Raw genomic sequence first — 12,857 nt, 5'->3', positions numbered from 1 at the left:
CTCTCCCCCACCGTTCAGCTCCTCAGCTCCTGGGGGCGTGACCGTGGGAGGCTGTCGAGGGGTGGAGGCGTGAACCTGAGCGCATGTGGACGGGGACTGACTCCTCCCACCACACGTGATTAAACATGCCCCTCCCCCCACGCACGTACACATGCACATACATCAACAAAAGTTTGTATTCCTGTATTTGTGGGGTCCGGAGATGCTCTGAATTATGAAAATACTGAACTAATAATTATAATTATTGTTGTTTTTGTTGCTGTTTTATTTTATTAATAAATAAATACACAAATATTATTTTGGGAGATTTTTACTTTATTCAAGTATTACTTAAACTGAATGCATACAAAAACCAAAAAAAAAAATATATATAAAAAAGTACCTTTAATCTATAACACATTTTACAGTTTTCTCTTGTTTTTTAATTGAAAACTATCCAGTTAAATAAATAAATTAATGTCAAATGAACATTTGCACAACCATGCCAACATAGCCCATTAGTCAGACCTACAGACTGAGCGATGACTGAGTGATGTAGAGTGTGATTTGTTCTGTTTAGCATTAAAGTAGGCTATTAATGCGATAATAATAAACCAACAGAGCTATGATTGCTCTCTAAATTCCTGAACCAACCTGCGTAAAAAGGGAGCCTCAAACAAAAACACATTTTATTTATTAATTAACGAAAGATGTTACATACAGTCTCCCTAAGTGAAAGGACTCCCAAGCAAGTAGCAATAACAGCAACCCAATGCTTTCTGTAGTTAATTAGTGTCTCTTGGCATTGCATTGAGGATTTCCAGTTTTAGGTCCTGCCTCAGCCTTTTAGTATGGTTTAGTTCTTAGACCAAACCCTACTTACCCTACTTAAGATACATTTTCTTAATTTCTAAACACTGTGAGGTAGACTTGCTTGTGTGCTTTGGATCATTGTCATGTTGCATGACCCAACTGTGTTTCAGCTTCAGCTCACAGATGAATAGAATTTAGCTTAAAACATACAGTATATTTTTAATATCCATTCACAGCAAGGAGGTACTTGCAGTAAGTTGTGAGATAACACATCACACACATCACAAACTTTTAGATATCACAGGTGCCTGGTTCCCATCCCCACCATTGTAAGGAGTTGGTATGTTTTTCTACAATGAACCATTTCAGATTCAACTGCATTACTTTTACATTCATCTGCAGAATACTGAATACTTCCTCTAAAAGTATTACCTGTTTATACTTTCTCCACTCCTGATTACCGTCTATATAATTCTACATTATCATTATCTAAGTAATTGGCCATGCCAACACTTTACCTAACCCTAATCATACCTTTTACTTTGAAAATAGAAGGTGTTTTTAATCCTTGTGGGGACTTGACCATGTCCCCATAATGTCAACATCCCCACAAATCGCTGAATACATGATCACACACAAACACAAACATGTGTACACACACAGGCTTTGGGATTGGCTCTGGAGGAACCGAGCTTACCTGTAAACATCCACAAGAGCAGGTGAATCAAAGAGCAAAGCTGGAACCACTATTCAGTTTTATACACTATTTAATAACTACATAATACGTCATACATAACACTAGCTTACCTTATCCTTAGTCTTTGTGAGCATGAGCTTACCCCTCCCATGCTTATTACACACTCAGGCGTATTACTCAGTAACTACAGGGACTTCTCTTCAGGGGCTATTTTCTGGTAACAGACATTTTCGGCCCGGTGGCGGCCCATAAGCTTTTTAAGGGGTTAAAACAACATGCAAGAAGAAATTACTTTTTAAATGTTTTGTTCACAGGGACAAATTAAGTCAAACTAATCTGAACAGCTTTGTTGACCGGAGATAACTGATATCTTTTCATTTGCACTATTGCCCTACTGTGATGGTGGTACACGCTGAGCACGTACAAAGCATGTTGTCATGAACAACTCACTCAAAAAAAAAAAAAAAAAATCTAGGCAGGAAAAGTTCATATTTGAGAGGTTTTGTAATCCAACAGCTGTTATTTCCCAACCTTCCCTCACTATCTTAGGAGTCTGCTTTGGGAAGTCACAGACTTATAGCTCTGAAGGTTCATTTTCCAGAAGCAGACAGGTGTTCTCTATACTCAACACACTGAAAGCACACACACATGCTAATACAGTTAGCGCTGGATGTTGCTACCGGCCCGCTTGTAACAGGATGCCACAGATCCAAGCTCTCCCCGCCCCAGAAATAGATCAAATATGCAGCACATGTAACCCCATCAGAGCCACCCTGTGGCCTTGTGGCCTACCACACCGTAGAAGCTTCTTCTCCAGGTGCACGGGTTCTGAGCTGCCACAATCAAAACATAACCACCTTTAAAAAAAATACTCTTAATCCAGCTGTGGAAGACACTGTGATCACTTACTGATCAGCAGAGCAGTAAAGAGAAGGCACCTTAATGAAGAAGAGTTAAAACAGACATGCTGGATGTAACCATTACATGAGCATGGTAACAGTATGTGGCTTTGTTAAAAAAAATAATAGTTACATCACAGCAATGACTTACAGTTAACACATTTGGTGGTGTTGTGTCTGGGTACTCTCGACCCTGTCTCCAGATAACCAGCTAAAGTAATTAAGGCCTGTCAGCTGGGCTATCTTTTAGCCTAGCACAAACTCGCTTCACCAGCTTTGACGTGCCACGCCACGGATACCTGCTTCCTCCAGTCAGCCCTTCTCCTTCTCCCTACTCCAGTTGGCCTAGCATTAGCTTTCAGCCTTTTAAACCTCACCTTCATGTTTCAGGTTAAAGAACCTGTTGCATTTAGCCTGGGATGGCTTTTGCTGGTGGGCTGGGTAAAATAAGACTATTACTTGACAGCTTTGGGATTGAAGTTGGCCCGTTTTCCAGCTCTGTTTTGGTCATACAGGATTTTCTCTTTAAGGAGGAGACAACAGGGTTTGAGGTTAACAGTGTGTACCTCACTGTTCCAAACTCTCATTAATCAACAAGGCAGTGGAAATACAGTTTACCGTTCTAGGGCACATTTAATCATACCTGTTTTGACTAGGAAGAGAGAGCACACCCATTTGATAGGTATCAGAAATGAAATTGTGGCTTCAGTGCATCCCTATATATAATGAATATAAGATTTTGTAAAATCTAATTTATTTTATAAATGTAACAGTAATTGGAAGGATAATTAACAATTTAATAATAATTGAATAATTTAAGCAATCTTTTGGCGAGCCGCCAAACTTGCACCACGCAGCTTGATTTAGGGCGTGTCTTGATTTAACGACATGCAATAAACCAATCAGCGGGTCACTTGGCATTCCCTTACGAGCCAGGTGTGGTCAGACTTTGGCGGATTGCTATTTCAATGGCACAAAGCAGGGGTGTATGTGTGCTGGGCACGCGCCTGTGTTGACAATTCACTGCCAGGATGATGGCAATGATCCCCTGACTGTTGACATCTGCCTAGGTTGTTTTCAGTCAGCGGCGTGCCTGTGTTTTCCGTTGCCACGATAGCAATACAGCGGAAATTTACCTGAACACACCTAATTTTGAGACCACCACGCCCATCGGAGTAGATATATTCACAAGCACAGTTGCTATTTAAATGACACAGGAGGAAAGCGTGAAAATAGACTGTTGACTGGGTGTGAGATAGCAATGAGCATCGCGGCTCGCCTTGTGCATGGTGTAAGATGGGGCACAGTATTTGAGCAAGACTGGATTTAACCTGTCATCTCTGCTACAAATACAAATGCTTTGTTTCCTTTTACAATCTTTGAACAGTCCAGAAGGTGAACGTGAAGGGTGTGTAAACATCCTGTAAACAACTTACCACATACATGGGTGGTAAACTCTGACAGGGCTAGTTGTAAGTTCCTAACACGTCTGGTAAGTCGATACAGGAAGAATTAAATGAATAGAATTTCACGCTGCATTAACCAAATAAGCTTTCCAACCCAAAATACATAAAAAAATAAAACAAATATACACATATATACAGTGCCTTGCAAAGGTATTCAGCCCCCTTGAACTTTTCAACCTTTTGCCACATTTCAGGCTTCAAACATAAAGATATGAAATTGTAATTTTCCATGAAGACTCAACAACAAGTGGGACACAATCGTGAAGTGGAACGAAATTTATTGGATATTTTAAACTTTTTTTAGAAATAAAAAACGGAAAAGTGGGGCGTGCAATATTATTCGGCCCCCTTGTGTTAATACTTTGTAGCGCCACATTTAGCTGCGATTACAGCTGCAAGTCGCTTGGGGTATGTCTCTAGCAGTTTTGCACATTGAGAGACTGACATTTTTGCCTATTCTTCCTTGCAAAACAACTCGAGCTCAGTGAGGTTGGATGGAGAGCGTTTGTGAACAGCAGTTTTCAGCTCTTTCCACAGATTCTCGATTGGATTCAGGTCTGGACTTTGACTTGGCCATTCTAACAAATGGATACGTTTATTTGTGAACCATTCCATTGTAGATTTTGCTTTTTGTTTTGGATCATTGTCTTGTTGGAAGATAAATCTCCATCCCAGTCTCAGGTCTTTTGCAGACTCCAACAGGTTTTCTTCCAGAATGGTCCTGTATTTGGCTCCATCCATCTTCCCATCAATTTTAACCATTTTCCCTGTCCCTGCTGAAGAAAAGTAGGCCCAAACCATGATGCTGCCACCACCATGTTTGACAGTGGGGATGGTGTGTTTAGGGTGATAAGCTGTGTTGCTTTTACGCCAAACATAACGTTTTGCATTGTGGCCAAAAAGTTTGATTTTGGTTTCATCTGACCAGAGCACCTTCTTTCACATGTTTGGTGTGTCTCCCAGGTGGCTTGTGGCAAACTTTAAACGAGACTTTTTATGGATATCTTTGAGAAATGGCTTTCTTCTTGCCACTCTTCCATAAAGGCCAGATTTGTGCAGTGTACGCCTGATTGTTGTCTTATGGACCGAAACTCCCACCTCAGCTGTAGATCTCTGCAGTTCATCCAGAGTGATCATGGGCCTCTTGGCTGCTGCTCTGATCAGTCTTCTCCTTGTTTGAGCTGAAAGTGTAGAGGGACGGCCGGGTCTTGGTAGATTTGCAGTGGTCTGATACTCCTTCCATTTCAATATGATCGCTTGCACAGTGCTCCTTGAGATGTTTAAAGCTTGGGAAATCTTTTTGTATCCAAATCCGGCTTTAAACTTCTCCACAACAGTATCTCGGACCTGCCTGGTGTGTTCCTTGGCCTTCATGATGCTCTCTGCGCTTTAAACAGAACACATTCAGAGATCCTCACTGAACTTCTGCAGTGAGTTTGCTGCACTGAAAGTAAAGGGGCCGAATAATATTGCACGCCCCACTTTTCAGTTTTTTATTTCTATAAAAAGTTTAAAATATCCAATAAATTTCGTTCCACTTAATGATTGTGTCCCACTTGTTGTTGATTCTTCACAAAAAATTACAATTTCATATCTTTATGTTTGAAGCCTGAAATGTGGCAAAAGGTTGAAAAGAAAGGGGGCAGAATACTTTTGCAAGGCACTTTATGTATAAATATACATATTACACATAATATACACATAAAAATAAAAAATGTCTATTGAAAATGGAAAAATAAATCATTAAAAATGCAATTCATTAGTGGGGTATTGATTACTTGTACTGTTTATAAGCTTATAAGTTTATCTAAGTTATAAGTTTAGCTGTGTTACAAGTAACCCCACTGTGTGGAGGCTGTATGTAACCTGGCTAGTTCTCACTGTGAGACATTTACATGAGCCACAGAAAATGTATGCCAGATCAAACAGCTGGTATTTTCCAGCACAATTACAGCACTCAGACTATCTGAGATACCTCTGACTCACTTCATGCACAATGATGCAATAATTACCATGCAGCAGACAAAGACAAACGTAGTAAATGCGGATATTTCAAATGGGAAAAGAGCCCAACAACTAAGATGATGTACTGTACTCTGCAAGTAATTATTTCCATAGAAAGCATCTGTAGAAACATGTGGACGGCTTTCTTGGCAGAGGGCTCTCTGTGGAGAAACTCGAGAGAAACATTTAGTGAGAATCACATGATATTGTTTTAATCAGACTATTGCATAATTGTGGCAAAAATGCAAGCAGCATCAATTCTGGTTAGGTTGACAATGTCCTCTCCTGGTCATTTTGAAATTATATAAAAGCAAACAGTAGTTTCATTCAAAGCTCTTTATTCACTGCTCTGGAAAAGCATGCGATACAAAGTATATTGAAGTGCAATCTTAGCTTAGACAAGTATCCCACGGAGGCGTTGTCAAAAAAGGCACACATAAATAGGAAAAACTGCTTGAATGTAAACAATTAGTAAATACTGAAGTGTTCTACACACCATACATATGAAATTAAAATAGTGGCCACATGGAGGGGAACTCTTACACAGTCTCCAAAACAGATGCCATTTCCTTGAACTGTCTGAAGAAGTTCTGAGGTGGGAAAAAAAAAGCAGAAACAGGAAATCATATACATTTTAAAGCACTCAGTGTTTGGCTGATTACTACTGAATAATGAATTATGGCAAACCTGAAACTGAAGAACTGTCATCTCAAAAGACTTATAAGAAATTTCTCCAGAAGTGTCCGCAATTTTCATCAGGACAGAGATGTATGGGGAGTTGAGGGAGCGACATGTGTCAGAGCTCACAGCCATGCCCAGCTTCCACTGTATATCTACCAGCTGAGAAAATTGGTTTTACACACAGGTGATTTTACAACTGTAAACACAACTGTGGTAGACCCTTTCATACCCTTCCTAAAGTAAATCAGTAACCCATAAGAGAACGGCAGTAGAGTTATTGCCAATGCACAGTGCCCCAAGTGCATAAAACCTGTGTTTACAAGTGCATCAAACAAATAATAGCTTCAATACGCTTCAATAAATCATAAATACTACTGCAATTTATTATTTTGTTTCTGCAGTTGCCTCTTGATTTTTCCACAAAGCGCTTTATTATTCATGAGAACTGCAATAAACTATTTTGTAGCCAAACATCTATGGCGATTAATTATTTAGTGGAATTTCCACCATACAACATAGTTCATTAACAATAGGCTACGGCTGCTGAAAAACAAAATCTTCAACAAATGATCCCATCAACAGCAGAATATCTCCTAAATTTAAATAACTTGGAGTCTTCATAGAGAATCCAGGTGTCATGTGCGATCATATCTGTGTACGTCAAGTATTTTACTGGGGGTTTTATTGTGACAATTCAATTTTCAAACCAGAACTTTCCGTTTTATAAGAGTAATTTAATGATATGACCTACCTGTCCAATGCTGGCCATGGCCTGGGCCTCTTGGTGCGCTTGTACATTAGAAGCATTTTCAGTCCACAGCTGGTGCACAACCTGTAGAGCTGGTTTGGACCATTTACAGCTAGCCTCACCTAATCTAGTGATCAGAAGATCAGCAGTGAGATTGCTCTTCGCAGCTGACCTGTAAGAAATTACAGTTGCAAAAGAAGTTAACAATAACATCTCTTTAATCCTTGCGTCTAAAGGATGGCTCAACACGCCGCCATAATCTGCTGGTCAGTGATTACATATACACAACATGACTATTCTGAAACACAGTGTCACCTTTGACACAGAAATGAAGGCAATGCAACAGCATGACCTGCTCACTAGGAGGTGTCACTGGCATTGTGCTTGGCAAGACTCAGGGTTTTCATTCTTCCTAGAAAAACATATTCCAGGACTTTTCTGGACATTTTCCATGATATCCACACACTTATTAAGAGCCTCTCAGTATATATTGGTTCTGCACACATGATTACTGTATGTACGATTAATATAACATCTATTACTATAGGAATATCTTTTCTGTAACCCCCCTATAGTGTTAATGATGCTTATTGGTTTCAGAAACGTCAGAGTTTTGTTATTTTGGTAGAGAGGTAAATTATGTACATCACTATGAGCATTAACTTCCGTGTTCATTTCCGTATCCATGTTAAAGACTGTAAGACACAATACCGGTGTATCTGTCCACATAACAGTGCATCATTCGAATCCCTAATAAATAGGACATCACCTGCAATCTCACTGGCTCTACAGCTCAACTTTTCCAAGATATCACTAATATTTACAGGACGTTTTTAACCATTTTCTGATTTTCCAGATGTTTCCATGACTGGAAAACCTGTCTTTAAAATGATTTTCCAAACATTTTCCTAAAACAATTTTCCAGGACATGTGGAAACACTGCAGATATTCTCCCAATGTTCATTCATAAATAAGAGAAATCTTAACACATATAGACAGATGCAGTCAAAGTGTGATGGACAGTCATGGGCACCATAACAATTAGGAAAATCACAATATGAATTATTCAAAATGAAGACATGCATTTACCTGAAATTAAATGACAACAGTCTAATAATGTCTTGGACCAATTTCCAGTCAAGGTTTATCCCAGCTCTCTGGAACTTCTGTTTGAAGAAACAAAAAATGATAAAGGTCACAACACACCATCAACATTGTGCAATTTTGCAAGAAAAAAACAAAACAAAAAAAAACAATACAGATGCAATTGTGCATTAAGAACTTACCTGACAGTTTTCTACCACATCTACTGCACTAGTCTTTCCTTGAAGATGAAGCAGAATCTCGTGACACTGGACAGATTAAAAGATTACCATCAGATCTGTAGCCTAAATAAAAGAGTACTGCATTGCCAAACAGGCTTTGTAAGATAATAAATGAATGACGAATTAATAAATCTCTGCATCCAAAATACTGGTGCAATAAATGGGAAAAAAACAGACAAAATTGGTTCAGTTCTTACTGTCTCTGAAAACACTTCTGAAGGCAATCTTCCAATGTTCTCAACCACAGCATCCACATCTGGAATGAAATAACACTTATAAAGCAGGTTAAATCCTTTCATACTTCTCTGAGTGGATTTGGCTTTTAATCACTGAGGTTATTTTTCAAACACATTCATAAGACTGAATTAAATGAGTGTGTACTGGTTTATGACATCTGGGGTGGTGTTAAAGTTAGAACTGGGCAATATGATGATATTTTACCATATCATGATAGCTTTTCTAAGCCTACTGAGGATATTGTGCTTAATAAACAATGACCAGCGGTCGCAGCAGATGTTGAATAAAAATCTCAGTACTCAGTACAGGAGAGGATCTTAATTGTAGTTTTAAGAATCTGTTGCTACTAATGTGTTAAGTCTGTGATTAAATGCATTGTGGAAAAAAAGTCTTTAAATATCGTGATATTGTATTTTTACCATAATCGCCCAGCCCTAAAGTGCAGTTTATCGGCTTGAGATAACAGTAAATTACATTTGTGTTGTTTTTAAGCTCATCAGTAATACAAATAATATCAAAGTAAAACTGCAATGCTATTAAACAAGCACATGACATTATATATGCTTGTTCACTAGATTTTAAAGCTTTGCTGTGAAGATTTGATTGCATTCAGTGACAAGAGCTTTAGTGAGGTCAGGATGTTGGATGATCATTACCTCCCCTCATCCCAAACTCCCCAACTCATCCCAAAAGTAATGAATGGAGCATCTACCACCATTCTATAGAACACAGTTCCACTGCTCAACCGCTTAAGGCTGGGGGCTTTATACCCTTATAGCCCACGCCTGGCTTTAGGCATAGTGCCAATAGGTTCATGTTTACCTGCCCCACAGAGTCCCATTCTATTCTATGGGCAATACGTCTCCACAGGGACTAGACAAGCTGTGTGTGTCCATATATAGGAACACATGAATATCTATTTTATATATATATATAATGTTTGGGTGGTTTGGTCACTTGTCAATAATTTATAAATACTTCTGATCAGAGGAGAATGGGTCCCCCTTGGAGCAGAGAGGGTAAGGGGTCTTGCTCAAGGGCCCAACAGTGTCAGCTTGCCAAGCCCACAACCCTGTCATCAATAGCCCGGTGCTCTAACCACTGAGCCACCACTGAATGGCCCCTGCCACTGATGCCTGTTAAGAAATAGCACTAGCCACTAACACTACTGGCTAGTCATATCATTTATTTATTGCAGAAAATGCTAAATATGCTTCTATATATTTGTCTAAATTTAGATCATCTTTAATAACACAGATGCATTACTGACACATTTATTTATACAGTGTAATGCCATGAAATTAGTATATTTAGTTCATAATGGGTAATAATGTTTCGAAATGCCAAATATGACATTTTTTATTAAGATATTTGACATATTTTAAATATTTGACACTTTCTGGCTTGTATTTAGCGTAACTATTTTTTGGGGTCACCAGGTCTATGCAGACCTGCAGATGCATTTCAAAGCTATGAAAGGGGAGTTGAGACATAAGCCTATTTTTTTACGATTAATGACTAATTTTTTTATTAATGTATTAAGATTTGATTAAAAATGAATTACTTCAGGGGCAGTCTTTGCTCTAGGCAAAGGTAGGCAGTGTCCCAAGGCCTGATTCAGGCATTATGAGGCATGTGACGCTGGCTCTGAACATTATAGATAGATAGCTTTGACTGCCAGACACCTACACCATCTTTTAAGCCAGATGATGTTGTAGATGGTGGTTAATCTGTTCTTGTGAGTCTTGGTTCCTCCCAAGGTTTCTGCCCTCTGAGGGACTTTTCCCATGCCACTGTCGCCGTTATATACCCCTGCTCACTGGGGGTCTTTTTATGTTGTTGATTTCTTGTCTTTTACTAATGACTGATTGTGTGAAGCTGATTTGTGACAACAACAGTTGTAAAAAAGCGCTATACATTTGATTTGATACTAAATTTGCAGCAATGGGTGCTGCTGAAGTAGCTCGCTAGCTAAACGCTTTCATTAGAAGGAGACAGAAAAGTTTAGCTAGCTAGCTAACTCGGCCAAGTGACAAACTGATCCTCTAAAATAATATTAAAACTATAAAGGTTTCATTTTGTCGTCAAACTCACCAGTCGACAAGTCCATCATGACCATCAGACAGAGTTCACCCCTCTCCTCTCCTCTCCTCCCCTCTCTTCTCTTATTAGCACTCAACTCTCGTTCCCAGACTGAGCCGTTTTAAGTACCTGGAGGTGTTGTCAACATTTCCAGATCTCGAACAGCATCTTCTTTATTTAGGATAAAGGGTTAATGGGTGTATTTACTGCAGGTTTACCGCTCTTGCTGACTAGCTTCAACAGCTCATGAGCTACTCCTTCCGCATACGTCACCACCCCTCGCTGATTGGCTGATTTTGAGATCACGTTCTTAAAGCTTCCCTTTGACTCTGTGCCACATTAGACCCATAATAACCCCTACATATCCAGCATGTCCACTAGTCTGTATCAGTAATCACTCAGCCTCATTACATTTGACTGCAGTGTCTTCAGATGTGCACTCAGACAATCTCAGATAACACTGGAGGAAAATGTGTTCCAGACTTGGACACTGGGGGCCAGCGGTTTTAGCTTACATGTTGTAAACAGCAAGGGCTCAGTTCCTGATTGGCATCTGGCCGTTCATCATTCACCATTAGTGTTGGACACAGATGGAATTTGGCCTCAGCCTTTAACCCATCTGTGCCGTGAACACATACATACCCACTAGTGATCAAACTCCCAGGGAGCAGAGAGGGTGAAGGGTCTTGCTCAAGGGCCCAACAGTGTCAGCTTGCCGAGCCCACAACCCTGTCATCAATAGCCAGGTGCTCTAACCGGTGAGCCACCACCGCTGAATGGCCCCTGCCACTGATGCCTGTTAAGAAATAGCACTAGCCACTAACGCTACTGGCTAATGGCGCTTGCTTAATGTTATTTTTGACTAGTCATATCATTTATTTACTGCAGAAAATGCAAAATATGCTTCTATATATTTGTCTAAATTTAGATCATCTTTAATAACACAGATGCATTACTGACACATTTATTTATACAGTGTAATGCCATGAAATTAGTATATTTAGTTCATAATGGGTAATAATGTTTCACAAAATGCCAAATATGACATTTTTTATTAAGATATTTGACATATTTTAAATATTTGACACTTTCTGGCTTGTATTTAGCGTAACTATTTTTTGGGGTCACCAGGTCTATGCAGAAGATGCATTTCAAAGCTATGAAAGGGGAGTTGAGACATAGGCCTAATTTTTTACGAAGGTACAGTTTATTAATGTATTAAGATTTTATTAAAAATGTATTACTTCAGGGGCAGTCTTTGCTCTAGGCAAAGGTAGGCAGTGTCCCAAGGCCTAATTCAGGCATTATGAGGCATGTGACGCTGGCTCTGAACATTTCATCACTCTCTTGATGAAAACTGAGAAGGGTGACAAAGATGACCACCAAAACACAAGTGACAACATGAATCACTGTAGATTGCCCAGCACTGTGGCCAACAAGCTAACAACCAAGTACATGTTTGAGGGACAGAGGCATTCCTGTAAACCACTAACTCCACCCCTGCTGTAACTTTGCCCTTCAGATTGTCTGTCTGTTACTGATGTTACACTTCAAGTATTCTAGTACAAAATAATCCTCTCTCTCTCACGTGTCACTGCCATCACGCTCAGAGGTTAACATTTGGGTCACTCCATTAACCAATATGCCTCAGAGAGAGCCTAATAGACAGATCAGTTGTAGTGGATATTCCTGGTGTTATGCAGCGTCACTGATATTACGCAGTGTCACTGATATTACGCAGTGTCACGCAGTGTCACTGGTGTTACGCAGTGTCACTGGTGTTACAGTGTCACTGGTGTTACGCAGTGTCACTGGTATTACACAGTGTCACTGGTATTACACAGTGTCAGTGATATAACAGTGTCACTGGTGTTACGCAGTGTCAGTGATATTACGCAGTGTCACTGGTGTTATGCAGTGTTACTG

The 12,857-nt window shown here is 39.6% G+C and overlaps 1 protein-coding gene across 1 annotated transcript; it reads right to left on the bottom strand.

Moving 5' to 3' along the window:
- Nucleotides 1-5,553: 5,553 nt before the first annotated feature.
- Nucleotides 5,554-11,198, bottom strand: commd6 (COMM domain containing 6). The gene is made up of 7 exons (XM_072685209.1): nt 10,944-11,198; nt 8,810-8,868; nt 8,574-8,639; nt 8,377-8,453; nt 7,291-7,459; nt 6,546-6,698; nt 5,554-6,448 (listed from the first exon to the last, which is right to left on the bottom strand). Exons 1-7 carry the CDS (start codon nt 10,966-10,968, stop codon nt 6,398-6,400), a joined length of 600 nt encoding a protein of 199 aa, XP_072541310.1. The 5' UTR covers nt 10,969-11,198; the 3' UTR covers nt 5,554-6,397.
- Nucleotides 11,199-12,857: the final 1,659 nt, after the last annotated feature.

Source organism: Salminus brasiliensis, chromosome 8 (assembly GCF_030463535.1).
Source record: "Salminus brasiliensis chromosome 8, fSalBra1.hap2, whole genome shotgun sequence".
NCBI classification, from domain to species: Eukaryota; Metazoa; Chordata; class Actinopteri; order Characiformes; family Bryconidae; genus Salminus; species Salminus brasiliensis.
The sequence above is the reverse complement of the archived record's forward strand: the minus strand, read 5'-3'. Positions and strand labels throughout refer to the sequence as shown.

What these genes read in the sequence shown, in the direction of transcription:
- commd6 (XM_072685209.1), bottom strand. Translation starts at nt 10,968, where the DNA reads ATGGTCATGATGGACTTGTCGACTG. An exon ending in ATGTGGTAGAAAACTGTCAG is followed by an intron (nt 8,454 to 8,573) that starts GTAAGTTCTTAA and finishes TTCTTCAAACAG; the next exon opens with AAGTTCCAGAGAGCTGGGAT. An exon ending in CCATGGCCAGCATTGGACAG is followed by an intron (nt 6,699 to 7,290) that starts GTAGGTCATATC and finishes CAATTTTCTCAG; the next exon opens with CTGGTAGATATACAGTGGAA.